The sequence below is a fragment of the Berghia stephanieae genome, chromosome 8 (genome assembly GCF_034508935.2).
Source record: "Berghia stephanieae isolate SIO BIC M18660-M18661 chromosome 8, UCSD_Bste_1.3, whole genome shotgun sequence".
Classification (NCBI taxonomy): Eukaryota; Metazoa; Mollusca; class Gastropoda; order Nudibranchia; family Aeolidiidae; genus Berghia; species Berghia stephanieae.
The window spans coordinates 17,551,439-17,572,852 of NC_088367.1; the positions used below are offsets into that span (position 1 = coordinate 17,551,439).

Below are 21,414 nucleotides of genomic sequence, written 5' to 3' on the forward strand. Positions count from 1 at the left end.
TAATGCAGTGCAAAATAGTAAAAATGTAAAAAAGTCTTCATGGCACACAAAATTAACAATAATCTCGAATAAGACACTTTAAACTATTTGTTTAATATGATTGTCTGGTGTATAACTTAATGTGCAAAAGAGCAAAAAAGGAGGGAAAAAAATGAAGAGATTATAAAATCTCTTTAACTGTGCGTACATTAAATGAATATATATAGAAATATTATGAGAAAAAAATGGAGTTTATTAATTTTTAAATTTTTTTTCTTTGTTTCTTTTAGCGAAGTCAAGGGTACAATAAGTGACCACCTTTTTGAAACTGTATCACGTCAAACTGATTTTGATACCGAAAATTGAATAAATACTGAAAGCTATGAGACAGAAGTTCAGTTTATATGCTTTATTAAGGAGAAGAAATAAAAGTTTTTTTAAGTGAAAAAAACAAAATGTTATAAATTTGATCCATTCACTTTTCTGCACTTGTTTAACCCCAACAAAACACTAGATTTACAATGTCTTCCTCATTTGTTTGTTTGTTTGTTTGTTGCTTTAGGTCTCTTCCAACACAATTGAGGTTATATGAGAGACCGCTGAAACAAAAAAACAAGCAATCTAACAAAAATAGTACAAATGTAAATCAAAATCATAACCTAAAAATATCATAAGCTAAATTACAAATAACCAAGAACAAACAGGCAGAAGATTTACAGAAAAAAAAAATCCCCTGTCAAAAATACAATCACAAACCAAAGAAGCAGGATAGGCTAGTAAAGAGAAGAAGAAACGACATCACTATCGGATCGTACACCCATGCGAACATCATAGGTATATGATTCAAGGGTGATGCTCCCATCCAACCACCCGCTTTCTCATTTGTACATAACTAAATATTTTCAAAATAGCTCTTTAAAAAGATATAGCTTTTATATAGCGCAATATCCACTAAATGTGCTCAAAGCTCTATGAAGCTTTAATCAAATTTAATGGCATCATTTTAGAATTTACCATGCAAATTTATTTAAATCTATATTAAAATTAAATTGATCTGTACTACAAGCATACTGATGCCGTTTTCTACAAACACAACAATTTCATGCAATAAGGGAAAATACTATGAAACTTTACGGATATACGAAATTGACTGGTTAAAGGCTTAATAGATCTTGATGGTAAAATAGTAAAATAATATTTGTAACCAAAAAAAACAAGAAAATGTTTAACATGCCCTGCTTACAACCTATTACACAGATTGAGAACTTATCAATCTTGTTCGGTTTGTTTGTTTGTTTGTTTGTATTAAGAGGTTTTTATAGAGCCTGTGAGATTTTCAGGTCATATCAGTGCAATGGTGGATAGTTAAAGAGTGTAAGACTATATAAGACTGCTTGAAAGTCTTTCTTTGTCTGGGGAAAAAACAACAATACATCACAATGTGACGTCAATCGCAATAATCTGATAAGATCTCACAGCAATTTTATGCAAGTGAAAAGAAAGGAAAGTGGAATGAACCTAAATCGGATATGAAAATAAATATTTTCTCTTTTTGATTCCAGCTGGCTCAACTAAATAAATGCTTATTAGATCTCAAAAGCAACATAGTAACAAATAGTTGAAACTACAAAATAAGTATATATGTAGCATTTCATTCTTAAAGTCAAAAGATATAAAGACTATATTAAATGATAAAAAGCAATTTTTTATCTGGCAAAAAAAAAAAAAATATTTTAAAAATTAAATTAAATTTTAAACAAAAATAATAAATAAAATAAAATAATAATAATAAGAAAATAATAATAAATAATAATAATAATAATAATAATAATAATAATAATAATAATAATAATAATAATAATAATAATAATAATAAATAATAATAATAATAATAATAACGTAAATAAAAATAATAATAATAATAAATACAAAAAGCAGTTTTATAAAATATTAATATGCTTACTTTGAAAGCGCCTTAGAGCAAAGTCTCAATTGCAAACATCAGATCAGATTTATCCTTCTAGGTGGAAGATACACTTGTGCAAAAATACCACCAAAAAAAAATCAAATTAAAAATAAAAAGACACTGAGGACTTCTCGCTCTTTGTACAATATTTGATATGGATGGAATGGGTTTACCGTTAGTCACTTGATATTGTCCTTATCAACAAACATTGATAAAATTAAAAACAAAGAATATTAAAAAGCTTCAATGAAACAGAACAACGCAGATGAGATGCAATGTTTTCCGTATGAAAATGCAGATTGATTTCAGTGAAAAGCAGTCTTTTAAAACCTTGAGGCCTATGGAAGTATAATGACCAATAACTATCACTGTTACCTTTTGAATGGGGCACTGGTCTATTGCAAATTACAATCTGTCAAAGCTAACAAATCCAACAATCAATTCAGTGCTGAATGAACAGAAAAGTCGATAAGAAAAAAAAAAACTGCTCAACTTGGATTGCTGAGGCAAGTGCTTTACCGATTAACCCTCTCCATACCAGCCATTTTAAAATTTTCCCCAAAACTTCACACCCACCCAACACAAAATCAGACATTTCTTACTCAATCAGAAAATTAACAAGCACATTCTATACATAATATTGTTCAACAATATGATCTCTATTACAAAATGTCACATTTCTATAGCTATAGCAAAAAGATATGAAATCTGAATGAGAAAAGTGACGGTTGCATCGTAACAAATGTGGTAAGGAGAGGGTGAAGCTACCAGGACCACCAAACTGTACATGGACAAGAGAGGTGGGAGAGAGAGAGGGTTAGGGATTTCTTCATAGGGCCTATGTTTTTACCTTGTCTATCTGCATTTCGATATGAGATAGACCCATGACATTGTTTTGTCTCACTAGAGCTTTTAATATTATTTGTCTGTATTGTTTTGAGTTTATAGCTTCAGGCAGCACATTGGTGTTTTAAATTAACTATGGCTTTGGTAAGAGGATCAATCAATCCGCATTAGGCTACCACTTTCATTTGTCGTCCAATGTCGATGAATGCATCTACAGTTCTGTCGATGTCTTTCTCAGAGTGGGATGCTGAGATCTGCACACGGATACGAGCCTTACCCTTGGGAACAACAGGGTAGCTGAATCCTATGACATAGATACCTCTCTCTGTGGTCAAGAAAAACAAAGATAAACTTTAAAATTTATTTGAAGTAAATAAAGTGGATAGATAGATTCATTATGCCCAATAGACTTCACAATGCTTTATCTACTTCCCCAACAAACCATATGGAAACAAATTCTATTTCACACAGTACTAGTCACCTAATAGGCACTCTTTTATTTTTTTTTGAGTATCGAACATTTGTATAGCGCAATACCTACTAAACGTACACAAGGGTGTCCCTAGCCAAGAGCAACAATTAACATGTAGGACATGACAGGACACCTGTAAAGCAATATTACAATTTATTCAACAGACAATGGTGTTAATAGCCATTTACTCATTTTAGCCTTGGATACCGTGAGACAATATAAATAAGAGCCTTTCCAAAGGACTCAACGCTGCACTCAAACCCGGGATGAACCACAATGACACACTTGAATAATTAGTGTGCATAGAATGTTTCATTTACAAATGAGGCTTAATAATGTATTGTGTGAAAAGTGTCTTGGCCAAGGACACAACATCGAGACCAGAGTTTTTGCAAACCTTGTCACTGACCACACTTAGCATCACTTGATTTTGTTACTGGATGAGATACTGTATGTACTGCTGAGCCTCATAATTTCTCTACTCTCAATAGTTGTAACCAGAGATGATAAAAAGATGTCATATTTTTCTTATAGATTAATTATATTTATATCCATAAAACATTACTTCCTTTTTTAATACCACACAGAGAGAGAGAGAGAGAGAGAGAGAGAGAGAGAGAGAGAGAGAGAGAGAGAGAGAGAGAGAGAGAGAGAGAGAGAGAGAGAGAGAGAGAGAGAAGGGGGGGTGAAGCAAAAGGATGTCACTTACCCAACATTTTGTCAGCAAAGTCACAAGCCAGCTTGGCGTCTCCCAGCATCACAGGACAGATTGGGTGCTCCTTATCTCCCTAGTATAGAGACAGAGAAGGGGGAGGTGAAAAGGAAGTTTTAAAAATATATAAATTTTATAAAATGCATTTTCTTGAAGTCACCATGGTTAATCGTAGCCATCGTTAACATATAGCCTGACACAAGAACCGACCAGGATTTATAGTTTGACGTATTTTTAGGTTGTGCACTACCTAGTTAGTTGTCGTTAGTAGAGCTCAAGGAAACAAGGAATTCCATTGGTTGACCTATTGAATACAACTCACGATTTGTTTTCTTTTGTGGCCAAAGACTTGTCTTTTGACGTAGTTTTTTGGTCAGTGTCAGGCTATGAGTTAACGATGGCTACGGGTTAATGCGCTTCAAGGTGAATAATTTATTCTCCCAACAGACCTCATAGAACTAAATTTGAATGCCATACAGTGCAAGTCACCATCACTGCTATAGTCAAGTACTCATTCAGATCTGAGTTGAGTGGGGTAATGTGTGTAAAACACCATACTTGTTTTGTTTCCATTCACATTGAACAAGACAGACAGTTAAGGTTCTGAAAGAGAGAAAAAAGCAGACCAGGCTGAGGTTGAGATATGAATGGTCAGCAATACGCTTCAACAGTCGTGACGTCACTTCCCTCGAAATGACACGTGGTAACTTAGTAACTGGCTGTAAACTATCGGAACAATGGCGGACGCCCTCATGAAATATTTCTCCAACGAGCATAAAAGTGTATCCATAGGGAAAAAAAAAACATTATAAATCTGATCAAGTTCTAGCCAGCATGAAGAATAAAAAGTACCGATTTTCTTTGTTTAGAACCACGATGGCCGCCGTTGCTGGGTGACGTGACATCAGACTATTGAATCCAATTACTTACAGACAAAGTGAATCCAGCATCTGTCATTCGGGAACGGAATCGAAGGGTGTTGCTTAAGACTTTCTTTGGCAGGTCAGGGTTCTCCATGACTAAGTCAAATGCCTGGGAAATAGAACGAGAAATAACTTGTGACCAAGACTGCAGATTTGTGAGTTTGTGTCTTATACACCACAGCAGCCAACTTTTCAAAGAGCTAAAACAGGACTCTCTAATGTACAACACCGTCATGACCCAGAATAGCAATATGTTTAGGCTATCATATACATAATCTAGATTTGGAGCTTTTTTCTGTTCCTTGTGCAGCTATGTGGTCTTGTGGCATGACACTTGCTTTAGGATCGGAAGGTCCTGGGTTCAAGACTCTCTCGGCGCATAGTTGAGTCCTTGGAAAAGGCTCTTTACTCACATTCTCTCACCATACTCAGGTGTAAAATGAGTACCTGACTGTTAACAGTGTTGTCTCTGTCCGAAAAAAAAATGTAATTGTAATATCGTCTAACAGGCGTCATGTCCCGTCCTACATATTAAATGTTGTTGTTGATCAGGGACCCTTGTAAAGCGCTTTGAGCACGTTTAGTGGACATTGCGCTATATAAAAGCTCAATTTGTTCTAATTTGCTAGTCAAGAAAGCATAATCCATGCAAGGGTCATTTCCATACATATTTAATGTCCAATTTTTTTTCTTTAAGTTTTTTCTCAGACTACCAAATCGGGAAAGTCCCGATTTTATCTGGACAGTTGGTTGCTATGCAAACACCTTTCAACTAACAACTGTTGTGTAACTTCTTTTTCTCATAATGATGTACTCCCAGAACAGAGAATGTATGTCTTTCATTTTTAGAAAAATAATTGATATTTTCATTTTAAGAAGCACATCTAATTTACCAAAAAATTGTCACAACTTATAGAGGATGGACCAGGTTGGCACAGGTTAGGAGGAGATGAGTGTCATTTCACAGCGGGAGAGCTGGTCTGTTATTTGTGACCTACTGTCTCAAAACAGAGAGTTTATCCTGGTTTCTATAACGTGAAAAAGATGATAGCAATTGCTTCCTACCATTTGGATTGGACGCTCGTCTATCACAAAGTAAATTTCCACCAGATCTAACAGATCCAGCTACCCAATCACTGCCAGGCGAACAGGGGAGTCAGAAAAAAAATTTCAACTTCACCTGTGCTCAATCTCGTTCCCTTTGTGTGTTAAGCAAGTGCTCTACCAACTGAGCTTCCAAAAGCAGTATTATGCCAAATTTATATAGATGCGAAATGATGAATTTATTGTGAAAAAAATGTTAGATGGGTTGAGTTTTCATGTTTCATTGAGAAAAATGATCATAATTTCTTAAATTAATAGAAACTATAATTCTAGTTATTTCAATTTTAAAACCACTTTTTGGCAATTGATCACCCCTTCAAAAGATCATATTTTAGGATGACGAGTCCATTTAAAATACTCTTCATCCATTGAATGAGTCAAAAAACAAAAGGACAAAACAAAATTCCAATAGCTGAAACCTCCTTTATGTCAATTTTGATTTTCATATCAAATTCCTATGTGCATTTTTTGTATAAACATGCTTATAAAACAACTAGTTGGCAAGCCTATAGTTAATTGCTTGCAATACTTTATTGTCATATGTCAGTTACATGGAATATTATGGGATACAGTTGTACTTCTCATCTCATCGTAAGATAATTTTTCATGAAGTTCCTTTATTTGAATTTGAAACTTTTGTTCCTTAATTTATTATTAATTTCTTTAAGATATGATTTTGGTATTTCACCATGGGATTTCAAAATGGCTCAAAATAAATATTTAACCCACTCAATCCTAGAGATTTTTGCTTCTTTTCAAAATTGGAAAAAAATGTTTTAAAAACCAGCATGTACATAGATAGTTTTATTCAACTATCATTAACATGCAAAACCTATAAAACAATAGCTTTGATACTACGCCTATAATTTGTCTCATAAAAATGTAATAGATAGGCATGGGGTAGAAGTAACCTGGGTAAACTACGGATATAGTTGGTGTTAGGGTTGAGTGAGTTAAAAAGAATTACACCCTTCCACTCAGCATCTTTAGATGTCGTCGTCTTAGCACTATAATATGACGGGATATAGATAATCCATCAAATAAATGTATATGTCAACAGGAATCACCCAGTGATCATAATGAGCAAATTGGGAATTCATAATCTTGTCTTAGAAAAAAAAAAACGAAAGTGCCTGAAGCACAGATCAAACCTGAGACTTTCTGGATCACAGCCTTAACCAGTCAGCCACCTCACCACCATGGAGAAGTTAAGTACGAAGAAAAAATAAGAATTCATTAAAAAATGCTAGTCTGATCACAGAAGGCACATGAACTACATTTTCCAGATACCAAAAGCCTCGACTTACTTTACTAGCGCATGCAACTACAGGTGGTGGCAGGGTATTTGAAAACAGATACGGCCTTGACCTTTGTCTCAAAAGGTCAACAAGCGACTGGGGCCCAGCAGTGTATCCACCTGTAATACAGAGAATGATAAAGACATGAAGTGAGTAGAAAAGTGCCAGAAGACAATAGAGAATAAAAATTTTTTTTTTTTTTCGCGGCGGTGGTGGGGTTCGAACCTGCAACCTTATTGGTACGACAACTCCGCCTGGCAGGTGAGAGCGTGGCTCTACCGTGTGAGCTATCCACAAAAAATTTTTATTCTCTATTGTCTTCTGGCACTTTTCTACTCACTTCATATCTTGTTGTTACCAACATAAGTGCCTGCTCCACTCACTTTTCTGAATAGAGAATGATAAAGCCATTTCCTAATATCATTGCAAAATGAGATCCCCAACTAAAATATCTAGCATTATTTCTTTACTTTTACATGTTTTTTGTTCTTTTTGGTGAATTTACAGCGGCATATTTCATAAGCTGAAATATATATAATAGAAGGGGATGCGAATAATCTTTGAGTGGGGTGCAATAAATCTGAGAAAAAAATAGAGGGCGGGGTGATACATTAGAGTAGATGAAGAAAATTGAGCTTAACGTCAAAATTATCTGAAATGAGAAATTTAAACATTTTAAACTCAAAGAAACTAAACCCACTCTCTCCAATATATGCAGTTATTTTAACTCAAATCTTATAAGTATAGCATAGAAAATTGAATGTTATGCATCAGGGTCACCCCGACATAATATGGAATTGAGACAATGGGACACAATTAACCATTATCAGAACCTTGATTCTTTTAGAATTATTGTCATCTCGATTCTTTTAAAATTATTGTCATATTTGGTAAAAGGAATGAGAATTACCTGCAGCTCCACCAATAGCCTTGCCCAGCGTAGAGTTAATGATATCCACCTTGCCATCCAGATTAAAATATTCTTCAGTTCCTCTGTAATAAATCAATACAGATACAACACCGCCACAACATTATATAATAAAGAAACACACTTTTTTTTCCATTTTGGAAAGAAATTTATATACATTGATGAATGAAAATGACCCACAACTTGTCAAAACTCGTCCTCCTCCTTCTTCTTCTTTACAAAAACTTACCAACTCAGTTGAACCGAATATTATTGTCTAAAGGCGAGGGCTTTTTGAAAGAAGTGAATGAAAGAACCTGAAAGAAGTCTCAGATTTAAGAAAATGTGAAAAGTTGGTCTTCTGTCTTAATTAATCAGTATTTTTGAAGAAAAGAATATTCTAGTCAAAGTGAAAAAAAAGGTGATTTGCACCTATCTGGAGAAACAAATTTAACAATGTCATTCATTTTGTTTATTTCTTTAATGTCTGTTGATGCCATTTCTCAACAGCAAAAAAGTCACAAAGCAAGATGATTTGGGAGAGTGGATAAGGCATTGCACTGGCACCAGAAGGACTTGGGTTTAGACTCAAAGTTTGGCATCTAACCATTTTCTTCAGTGAGTCGACACTTTATAACATTGCACTGCGGCTGATGACAGGATTATTTTAGTCCCACCTTGAAATAAACCCAAGGGACATTTCCATGAGAGATGAAAAAGTGGAAATAAATTTACATAAATAAATAAATGTTTTTTAAAAACATTTCCATATATTGACCTTGCTCAATACACTTTGCTATTTCTTTCATCAGCTGGTCATATGGAACTCAATTTCCATCACAAACAGTACAGACCATCTGATTTGTATTAGCACTCCTGCAATAACATCTATGTAGTAGCCGGTTACTATTTCACACTTGAGTCGAGTGATTGTTTTGTTTTTAAGGGTTTTACAGCACTTGCAAAACATTTAGGTCATATCAGCACCAGTAAAAAGGAAGAAAATGGGATAGTCAAAAGTTCTAGAATTACAATTAAAGCACCCAAGAAATTGTACGACAAAGGGGAGGGAACTGGTTCAAATAGGGAACAGATGTCCGTTCCAAGAGCACACCATCAGTGTTCTTAGTTTGAGATCACCTAAATGTCTCATCCTGACTCAAGCACAGGTCCCACTAAAAGGAATACACTCAAGAGTTTACAAATCATATATATGTAAAACTAAAAATAATACAGTGTATAAAAGAGATGATTTACAAGACAAAAAATATTATCTCCCAAAACGCTAACTATACATTTGACTGCTTACCTCCCAGCCAGGACCAGGACAAAAACCAAGTAGTCTCATTCCAAGACAAAGACAGAAAGCATGTTGGGAAACAGATTATAGGGGGGATAGAAGGCACAGTAAGTGCCTCCAAACCCACGATGGGAGGTCAGGAACCCCACCCAGTGAGTCAAGAGAGAATGTGTGTATAATGCCTTATTCAAAGACGATACAAGATGAGGCATCATACAACTGAGCCACCAATGCTATATTGAGAAGGCACACAAGAGTGTGTGTGTGTGTGTGTGTGTGTGTGTGTGTGTGCGTGGGGTGGGGGTGGGGGGGGGGGGGAAGAGTTGTCAAATATAGAAATTTAAATTTTTAAAAATGTCTTGCTTACCTTCCAGTTGCCCCAAAGAACCCAGTGGCGTGACACTCATCAATAAATACCATGGCTTTATGTTTCTCACCTAAGTCACAGATATCTCTGGAGGAAAAAAAGAGGAAATCCAGTGGTCAGTATTATTTTCTCAATTGATCTGCCAGGTTTTACTTGACTATGTATTTACAGACAAATTTCGTACTAGCGAGTTTCCAGCAGCTGGAATTCAAGAAATTTTGAAAATGCAACAAAATAAACATAAAGGAAAGTTTCTGGCTGACAACCATGTTTGTTATTTATTTTTAGTGTTTTGTTGCACCTGCAACACTGTTAAGTCATGCCAGTGTCTGAATAAAGGGAGATGAAGACAAATTTTAAAGTGATATAGACTCAAAGGCATTTGAGAAAAAAGATGACAAATGGGGCTAGTTTAAATAAATAACAGATGTAGATCCAATTCATCTCTGTGTCAGGGTTTTACTAACTTACTTGAGCATTGATATAGTGCAATATCTGCTAAACCTGTTCGAAGCGCTTTACAAAGCGCTTCTTAACATGTAGGACGACATATGACGCCTGTTAGGTGATATTACATTTTTTGGGACAGATACAATGCAGCAAATGGCCAGGTACTCATTTTACACCAGAGTACAGTGACAGAATGTCAGTAAAGAGCCTTTTCCAAGGATTCAACTATGCACTGCTCAGAAAAGGACTCGAACCCAGGACCATCCAATCCAAACGTGAGTGTCATACCTATGGTATCCAGCAAAATTTCAGAGTCAAATTTACGACCTACGAAATTTTAATATTTTCTTATGAAACCAATGATTTATGCTCATATTACATTTACCAAAGCCTCAACTCTCTATAAAACATAATTTCCTTTAACTTTAATATAATTTTTTCATGTGTGTGATTATGAGACAGAGAGTGGAAGCAGGGAGTAAATATAATATTTGGAAATACTCTTTCTTTCTAAAATGTCTCTTCAAATGATATGTCGGATGCAACATGTAATAGTATTAGAAGTGAAAGAAATATTGGTAGTATTGTGGTATTAATAAAGTGGTAGTAGTAGCACTAGTGGTGGTAGTAGTAGTAGTAGTAGTAGTAGTAGTAGTAGTAGTAGTAGTAGTAGTAGTAGTAGTATAGTAATAGTAGTAGTAGTAATAGTAGTAGTAGTAGTAGTAGTAGTAGTAGTAGTAGTAGTAGTAGTAGTAGTAGTAGTAATAGTAGTAGTATTTGTAGTAATAGTAGTAAGTAAAAATAACATCTCAAGAGATAAAAGAACAACAGATGCTAAAGAGAGAAAGGGTGGTCGGGGGTATTGTGAGGGGTCTTTCCACGTTAGCAATGGTCTAATCTTTGTCTGACTGGTGCCTAGGATTGTCAAACTGGTGACGGCTAGATGAAGCCCATTTTTTGCAATCGTAATTTTGTGCTGTCAGATTTAATTCTTCAATTAACATTTTAACAATTTTAATTCTTTGATTCAACTACTTTACGACTTTTTTACAACCATGGAAACAAATTTACGACCATTTACGACCAAAAGGTCAAATATACAACTTTACGACCATCCCGGACACCCTGCATACCACTAGACACAGACTAGCATAGCCAGGTTTGAGATGAAATATAGTCTTTCTTAGACAAGGACATAGGATCATCCAAGAGAGATACATATAAATCATTACAAAGAGCATATCAATAAAAAAATAAATAAAATACATTTTATACTACAGAATGATTATTTGCAAGAAAAAAAATCTCTCTCACAAAGACATTTCATCTGTCTCCTTCCCAGCAAAATACAGCAAGCAAACAATATGGTCTCATACCGGCACAAGGATACAGAGCAACACGTAAAGACAATTGCTCTAGGCAGTTGGTCAACGATTCAAAGGTGTGAAATGATTAATAACCAATCAGCCCAAGACAGCCAACATACATTCATCCACCTTAAGAAACATGTCATCCACCACTTATCGCCTTCATCAGCCAACAACTAAGAACAACAAAATAATGATAGTATAAGACGTGCAAGTGTGTCACAGATTTAGTGTCACTGAATATACAAGGAAGCAAATGAAAATGGTTAAGGTAATACGTTAGAAGACATTGGATTATCTTCATGAAATAGCTTTATAGCAAATTTATAAAAATAAGAGATTTATTTTTGACCAATTCAATTAATTGCTTTTTAAAGAAAAAAAAAAAACAAATAAACCAAAAAAAACAATTACAAGACTTTGCAATTTTTAAATCTTACTTTAGAGGTGTAACATTTCCATCCATACTGAAAACTCCGTCAGTCACAATCAAACGTTGACGACAATTCTTTGCTTCTAATAAAAGCGATTCAAGATCTGTCAGGATAAGGATTGCACAGAAAGATATGTTAAGTTTAAATTTCATCAGTTTTGAGGGAGCAAGCTCTCTTTAGATTCCTGAACAATATTACTCTAGGACTGAAAGGCTGAGCAATTAACTCGCTTATTTATTATAAATTGCCATTACTCTGTTCAGTTTGATAGTTAACTTCAACTCTCGCTCTTGCATGGCAAAAGAGAGTATTTTACGGACATAAAAAAAACCCTGGCTTCCTGGTGAGGAAAGTTGAATTCTCTTCACTATGTTCAAGATAGTTAAGCACTAAAAAATGTGTTATAATAACATGAAATGATAAGATTAAATTATCTACAAATATTAATTAAGCTTGTTTTCATTTTTAAAATGATTCCTTTCAAAATGTAAAATTTCTTCTTCTTGATATAAAAGTATTGAAGGAAAATAAATGGGGATAGCAACTTCCCAACAATAACATCTAAAAGAAAAAGAAAAAGAAAAAAAAGAAAAAAACGTTTCATACTTAAAACTCCTCTTCAACCAACTTAAAAACAAATTAAAACTGTAATAAGTTGCGTAGAATCATGGTTAAAAGGAGAAATCTAGCCACGTCTTAAATAATGTACGATAGTTTGATATTGCCACTTTTTGCTTTGTATTTCATTTTCGAAAGTCACAGATTATCGAAAGCTTATTCAGTCTGTTGCCCAGAGGCTGCTTTATACTGAGCTTGAATTTCAGTGTTTAATCACAGTCCTAGCTTTTCAACATAATCTCACCTTTCATATCCCTGTGCTTGTAGCGATATCGTTGTGCCTTACAAAGTCTTATTCCATCAATAATAGAAGCATGGTTCAATTCATCAGAGATAACAGCATCCTCTGGACTCAACAGCACCTCAAAGATACCAGCATTGGCATCAAAGCAACTGATGTACAGGATGGCATCGTCCTTACCATGGAACTTGGCAATCTTTTCTTCAAGTTCTTTGTGGATGTCCTGACATGAAATAGTCAAGAAACGATCAGTTTATAAATCTATCACCCATGTATGATAATCTGATCTTTAAAAATTCACTTGTTTGTCTACGTATATGAAGACGGATTCAAAGGAACTGCATTACCATGCGACAGACAGTCATGATGAATATTGTCAGATTTGACAAGTATATTTTGAAACAAACTCCAGTGCTTGGACCTGTCCTTTTCACTATCTATATGCAACTCATTTCACCTGACGTTGAAATATCAAATCTCTCTTCAATGTTCTATGCTGATAATAATATACAGAATTATGACTACAATATAGCGTCACACCTTCCTTTCTTCCATTTCAAAACTCATTGGAAAGGTGTTACCAGTCCTCTGAAGTGATTAGTGAACAATAAATAGGTTACATATTGAATCACTAGGTGGCAAAACTATCTTAGGAGCAGAATGTTTATGGAAGATTCTTAGGATTACAGGGTGTAAAACAGTGAGGATGAATTATCTTTATTTACGACCACCATTTATTTAGACTAGAAAATAAGATGGGCATCACTCCATATTGCATATTTCAAAAGCCATAATTGCAGGATTGTGTCAGTATATCTAGTAGACAAAGAGTTTACTGGTGTATAAGTCTTTTAGATCTTCAGAGCTGAAATTTTGCATTCGGAAGTAATTTGACCAAGATTATACAAAAACTATGTTTGATTGGGATTTACAATCTTTCAATCATTTTGAACTTGGGAGCATTCTTGTCAGAGAGGAAAGGAAAAGAAAGGGCCCATCTTCTGTAGACTTTTGAAATGTTAATACAGCATCCATGAAAACCAATAATAAAAGGATGTGATGCCTAAAAAAAAAAAAAATAAATAAATAAAACATAAAACTATTTTCGTTATTATTTTGTATACATTTGGTAACAAATGCAAGAACACTCACCTGTGTGCCACAAATAAATCTGACAGAGCTGAGACCAGCTCCATGTGTCTCTAATGCTTTCTTTCCCGCTTCTATAACTGCAGGATGACTCTGGAAAATAAATATATCTTTAAAAAAGAAACTTTACCCTCTCTTATTTTCAATAACTAATTCTAATTTACAATCAAAGTCAAAGAGGCTTGCAATTATATCAATAAATTGATAGTGTTGATGCTGATGGTAATGATGACATTGACAATAATGCTGCTTAAATATATACTAATATCACAAAACTACACCAAAAAAAAATTTAAAAATTAAACGCCATCTTACAGACCATGGAAAACTTTTAACCATGAATAATAGTTATAGTAGATGATATGAACAGTGTGCATGAGCATTACTTGCAGTATTGAAATGACATTTTAAAAGCAATTTTGTTGACAAAACGTTATTGCTATATAAAAAAAAAAAGCCAGCTTCTAATAGAACTGCGTGATCCTAATTTTGATGACAACAAAGGTACCTACATTTGTGTACGAAATAAGCCCCTAAAAGGGGAACTATACAGTGATTGAACATTTTGTGCTCGACTTTTTCCCAATCTGGGCATTTTTTGTATTAATGATGATGACAATGTTGATTAAGTTCATGATTACAATAAGTTGTGATAATGATTGCCATTTTGACATGCATTTCATCATTCATCTGCAATACAAACTACTTATAGACATCTGTATTTGACATCACGACTGCAAGCGTCCACCTTTAAACTGCTCTGTTTTACCAGTTTTCTACTCATATTCTGGCACTACGCTACATTAACATATTCTTCATTATAATATTATAAATGTGATCAATATGTTAAAACTGCAATACATTACTAAGCTTTATTTATAAAGTTGGATGTAAGTTAAATACCTTCATTAAGGAGACTAACTCTTATTTCTATCATTCAAAAAAACTTAAATTTTCCAATTCATAATCAATTTTTTACGTCAAGGACATGCTGACATAATGACATATTGATGCAGTGGATCGTAACTGATCAGTGTTATCAACTTACTGACAATCCCAAGTAGTTGTTTGCACAAAAGTTCAAAATATTCCCTTCACTGCCTTTAACATATATGGATGGACCTTGTTGAGAAGTGATCACTCTCTCTGACTTGAAGGTGCCTGCTTCGCGGATGTTGACAAGTTCTTGTTCTAATATGGCAGCTGATGCTGCCTGAGAGGATGTAAGTCGTTGGGTATTTCCTGTGATCAACTTCCATCCATTACAAAGTGTTCCATTGGACCCTAAGAGAAGTGATATAGAATTTGACTTTGTATGTTTTAAATTCTAATCCTCTAACATCAGGCCTTGTGAAAAAATTGTCGGAACTTTTGAACATGTGAAAATAGACCAACATGACAAAAATATGGATTAACCAACACAACACAGATATGGCACATCAATTGACTAGTCAAATCATGTCATTTTTTTCTCCAACTCATTTGTAATACAATAAGCAGGTCCTTATTTTATGGTACAAAAAAAATCCCAATTATTTGAGAGAGTACACAAATTTATGGTCCCAGGTCAGAGTTAGTTGTAAAATGAAAGCAAGAGAACAATTCCCTACTTTTTAAAGGATGTGTAGTGCTTGATACGAGAAGCTGCATTGTCTTCGCTCCTGTAAAGAAGAAGAAGAAGAAGAAGAAAAAGAAGAAGAAGAAGAAGAAGAAGAAGAAGAAGAAGAAGAAGAAGAAGAAGAAGAAGAAGAAGAAGAAGAAGAAGAAGAAGAAGAAGAAGAAGAAGAAGAAGAAGAAGAAGAAGAGAAGAAGAGAAGGAGGAGGTGCGGTCGTGTGTGATGGAGGAAAAAGAGAAATTAAACAATCACTGTCGTGAGGAAAGAAAACTTCCACTGAGAGTAGTCAATCACCTTTCAAAGAAAAATATATATTTCAAAGAAAAATATTTATTTCGCACTCATCATTCCGGTTGACTTTCTGCACGATATATAGAAAGCTTAGGAACGGAGATTGTCAAACAGAAAAATGTGTGTGTGTCAGGAGCAAAACAGAGAGAAATGGCCTGTTCCAACACATGTGTGTGTTAGTTGATTACCGACTACATGTGAGTCAACGACTCTCGACACGACACTTTCACCCCTCTCTAGTTTGTGGCATAGTAGGCGGTAGGCAGTGAATTCATCCATGTCAAGCGAAGTGTGTAGGTGGTGATAATTGACAAGATGAATGATAATATACCTAGCTGACTAGTTTGTTTTGTCTTTGACACGACAAATAAAAAGTTTCTTTTTTTTTTGTTTTAAGTCGGCGCTTGATTTTTTCAAGGCTGGAAATAAAACTTTTATTATCTCTTTTGTTCGTTCTGTCTTTTGACGGTACAAATTTTATTTTTACTTTTACTTTTTTTTTTGTTGTTATATCAGCACGTAACAGAATTTATCGAGCAAAATCGCACTGTCGGAAATCTGACAATTGTCAGAAGATTTAAAGGCCTGTAGCATGGCATATGTTCATTGGTCGTTTACCTCTGTTTTTCTAATAGAAGTACAACTCAACTAAGCAAAACCAACCACAGCAACTTTTCCTCTTTGACACAAAACCAGATTCTCATCAGAGTTTTTAAAAAACAGAAATCATTGTTGACAGATGGGGAGTTGTCCTACATGTCATTTTGTTAATCAACATTCTCCAAGAGGAAACTTTGCACTTTTGACTAAAAACTGACGGTGCCTAAGTGAACCATTTAAATGTAAAGAAAACTCATTAAAAATATATTCAAACATTCCAAAGAAGGAAAAAAAAAACAAAAAAAAACGACGTCCAGCAGAGGATAGATAGACAAAAAAATACGCACTACAGAATGATATAAAAAAGAAATTACTTTTTTTTTGCCATGGTAGGATAATAAAATATGGTGAGAATTGAAATGGAACAGAGGCAACATGCACTTATTTTTAGGTCTGATAACCCAATCTATTATTGACTCATTGTTGTAATGGAAATCTCATAAATCAAAATATTGTCCATCACAACAATGTTACAAGTTACAACTAGGTCCATAATTGCTTTCGGATGTCAGACCTGCATATGTGCAAGTCGAACAGAGGTCTATAATACAAACGATTGCATTACATTGAGTAATAGTAATAGACAAGGGAAGTGGTGAAATTAAAAACGAAAGATGCCATAATCAAAACCTTCTCTCATTTAACCTTGGCAACATTGAACATCTGTTAATTTAAATTTCACTAACTTTTTTTCACATCATTTTTTATAGTGTTTTGTGTATCCCATGAACTGATGAAGGCCAATAGCAAAAACATCGTTGCTTGTTTTGTGTTTGTGTGTTTTTGTTTGTTTTTTTGTTTTTTTTTTTTTTGTTTTGTTTTTTAGGGGGGGGGGGGGGGGGGGGGGGGGAATTATAAACTTTATAAACGAGTCTCTTTTATCTACCTGTATATTTTCTTCACATCGTGTAACTTTTGCAATGAGAATGCATATTGTTATTGACATCCAGTTTGGATATGTAACATCGACAGCAATGCTTAATCTGCTGACATTGTTTATATTACAATGACAATGAAGATGATGAAGTGAAGAAGTATAAAAAAGTTTCAAAATAACAAGGTCTGCTATACTGCTACTGCCGGTGTCTGAATTCAACTTAACTTATGACTGACTTACCTTGCGGTCTGAAAAGTGACCTTAATGCCATTATGGTGTGTGTCTTTATCAAGAAAGAATCAAGGTCAAATAAGCGTAAGTAAAATATGTGTCAATAAAACTTAGGTCTGTAAAACGTATGTGTCTGTTGATTCTCCACGAGAATCCGGATTCTCGGTAAAGTGTAAAAGCAAAGGGCTGAAATAAAGAAGAGTGTTGGTAAGATGGGGGTGTGTGATAAATCAAGCGTTTTGATTGGTCAGTTAATTGCAGTTGATTGCAGTAAGAAAGTACCAAAGATTATTTTAAAAGTAGCCAATTTTTTTTTTTTAAACTCAATGCAGACCATTACATTTGGACCCAAGAAATGAAGTGAACAGAACATTGTCAGAGGACAATAGTGAATAAAAAACCCGGAATCATAATTTTATTCAGTAAAAGCGTTGCCCCCATCTGCAAACGTGAAATGGCATTTTAAGAATTTGAAGAAAACAGATTCATATTCATAAAGACCTTAAAATCCAAGAACTTATTTTGTTTTTGTATTTAATGTCGTTTTTCTTTTTTCTTCCTTTTTTTTTTTTGGTTGTCTATTGTTGTTGGTTGTGTTCTTTTTTTTTTTTCGGGGTTTGTTTTTTGATCATGAGTGATTGGGGGGGGGGGGGGGGGGGCTTAGGCCAATGTGGTAAACAATAGGGGAGGGCATCCGGGTCACCAAAAGGTCAACGATGCTTTAGGTTTTGAGAAGTCAGGTCATCGACGACTGAGAATTTCCCGACCTCCACTTAGTTCTCGATGCTTTTCTCGTCTCGAGAATCTTGGTCGTCGATGCTTCTCGTATTGAGTCCCGAGTCCCGAGTCTCGAGACTATACTGCGCGAGCGACGCACGCGTTACTAACAATGTGTACTATCTGCATTGTTCACCCCTCTCTCGTCGGCGATGATTCCAGCGAAGCTCGAGACTTTTTTGCGTCTCGATGCTTTTTTGAGTCTCGAGACTCAAAAAAGTCTCGAGAATCGCTCTAGTCATCGGTGCTTTCATTCAATACCTAGTCATTGGTATTGGGTATTGACGTTATATCATATTTTAAACAGCTAACAAAACACAAACGTCGTAAATAGATCAAAATGGTTATAGGTATCAATGTTTTATTATTATACAAAGTGAATTTATTTAATGTATTTTAAGTTTTAATACAAAAAAGCCATCCAAAGCTCAGTTGAAGTGCTACTTCTCGGGAATTCCCGACTTTTCCTTGGTCATCGAGTTCGGGAAGTTTTGAGTGTTGGTGGCCGATGACTTGAGGTATCATCGAGACTTCCGCTCGACACTAGTAAACAATGCAATGCCCTTCAACTTCGGTTATTACTAAACTTGGTTCTTATCTCTTTACTAAGAAAAGGCATTGCTTTGCTGTACCTATTGCATCATCGCGATATATCACAAAATTATTATCCATTGAAACAAGCCCATAATGCGGCCGGTTATCAGACCTGCAAATTTGTGCACGTCGGTTCGAGACATAGAGTAGGCTATAGTATTCGGCAAAGTCCGCACATACAGTCGGCTTAGAAATAAACATTTCGAAGCATGCGTGTTGTGTAGGTTGGTGCCTTTCACAGTGCTTCACTGGGAGCAGTGTAGGGATCTCTAGCCGTAAACAATCGTACGGCTAGTGACCTTGGCAATGGTCATTCCTACTTCCGCTCTGCCTCGTCCCGAGCTGACCCGGCTCATATAAAGCCGAGTGGACCTCTCGATAGGACACACTTCACACTTACCTACACACTTCACACTTACCCAGATTCTTACTACACTTCTTCACACTTACCGACACACTTGACACTTCACACTTACCTACAGACTACCTACTGCACACTTCAAGCTCTACACTAAACTATCTACCATACCATATCTGTTGCGACCATACCTATCTACCATTACGACTAGCTAGATTCAGGGTAAGCTATATTTTTATACTTTAACATTATCTATTTAATATCTAGTTTTAACTCAGTAATTCCGTGATTCACCGGCCATCTGGACCCATCCTAGCCATGGAGTCCTACAGCCAGAATACCGAGTTCTGGCAATCACGGTAGTTACTACAATGGCGTCACGAGCAGGATACTTTTTTCTACTTTTTACATTATCCATTTTATTATTTCCTACCGTTGTATTTCGTTGAATGGGATTTCGAATTTCGTTGATTTTTACCGTGTGAATACTTTGTTGTTTTTCATCATGTATTTTCTACTATAATTCTTATATTCAATCTTGAATGAATTCTGTGCTGTGATATTGGAGACTATTGGCCTAAAGTAAATTAGCTCTTGTAGGGATCTCTAGCCGTAAACAATCGTACGGCTAGTGACCTTGGCAATGGCCATTCCTACTTCCGCTCTGCCTCGTCCCGAGCTGACCCGGCTCATATAAAGCCGAGTGGACCTCTCGATAGGACACACTTCTTCAGACTTACCTACGACAGACACTACACACTTACCGACACACTTACCTACAGACTTACCTATACACTTACCTACAGACTACCTACTGCACACTTCAAGCTCTACACTAAACTATCTACCATACCATATCTGTTGCGACCATACCTATCTACCATTACGACTAACTAGATTCAGGGTAAGCCATATTTTTATACTAACTATAACTTTGTCTATTTGATATATATTTTTAACTCAGTAATTCCGTGATTCACCGGCCATCTGGACCCATCTTAGCCATGGAGTCCTACAGCCAGAATACCGAGTTCTGGCAATCACGGTAGTTACTACAATGGCGTCACGAGCGAAAACTTTTTTCTACTTTTTACATTATCCATTTTATTATTTCCTACCGTCGTATTTCATTGAATGGGATTTCGAATTTCGTTGATTTTTACCGTGTGAATACTTTGTTGTTTTTCATCATGTATTTTCTACTATAATTCTTATATTCAATCTTGAATGAATTCTGTGCTGTGATATTGGTAATAGGTATGACCACGCCCCCTTCCCTTTTCTTTCAGTTGTGGGTAATTTCAGTTCGTGAATTTTGTTTGATCGTGTCAAGGTCGTCCTTGTCCTTGACTCCAAGGTCACACCTGTCTGGTGACCTTGTGGACGGTGTCATGTTTCATGATTTTTTTTTACATTTGATTTCTTTTTTATTCCTTTTGCTGGAAATATTTTTTGTTGTTTTGTTATTGCCTATGACTGTGATTAGTGATTAGTTTATATCTTTGGTAATTTGTTGCGAATTCTTGTGATTTGCTTTGTCCTTGACTTGACTTTGTTTGCTGCTTGTGGCTGTGATTGGTTGAGTTCTTGTGATCTGGTCTGTCCTTGAGTTGATTTTGCTTGTCCAGTGCTGCATTGTGATTGTGGTTACTCTTTCTGTTGGTTTTATTATATATCTTCAGTTGTTCTTTTTCTTTCGCACGCCTTCCTCTCCTGAGAGGGTCCCTTGGTGATTTGTGTGGTTCATTTTTATTATTTTTTAAGTCTGTTTTTTTTCTCGATTTGTTGTTTGATGATCACTCGGGCCAGGCAGCATGGTGCGGTGAGATGTTGGAGCATGATCCGGCCATGGCTGCGGCCTTGAGGAGTGGCCTATC

The 21,414-nt window shown here is 35.3% G+C and overlaps 1 protein-coding gene across 1 annotated transcript; it reads right to left on the reverse strand.

Moving 5' to 3' along the window:
* Positions 1-246: 246 nt before the first annotated feature.
* LOC144978289 (2-amino-3-ketobutyrate coenzyme A ligase, mitochondrial-like) lies at positions 247-18,011 on the reverse strand. The gene is made up of 11 exons (XM_078924144.1): positions 17,818-18,011; positions 15,182-15,417; positions 14,137-14,226; positions 12,988-13,207; positions 12,132-12,228; positions 9,875-9,961; positions 8,211-8,293; positions 7,310-7,419; positions 4,906-5,007; positions 3,973-4,051; positions 247-3,116 (listed from the first exon to the last, which is right to left on the reverse strand). The coding sequence occupies exons 1-11, from the start codon at positions 17,846-17,848 to the stop codon at positions 2,959-2,961; spliced, it is 1,293 nt and encodes a 430-aa protein (XP_078780270.1). The 5' UTR covers positions 17,849-18,011; the 3' UTR covers positions 247-2,958.
* Between the last annotated feature and the right edge of the window lie 3,403 nt (positions 18,012-21,414).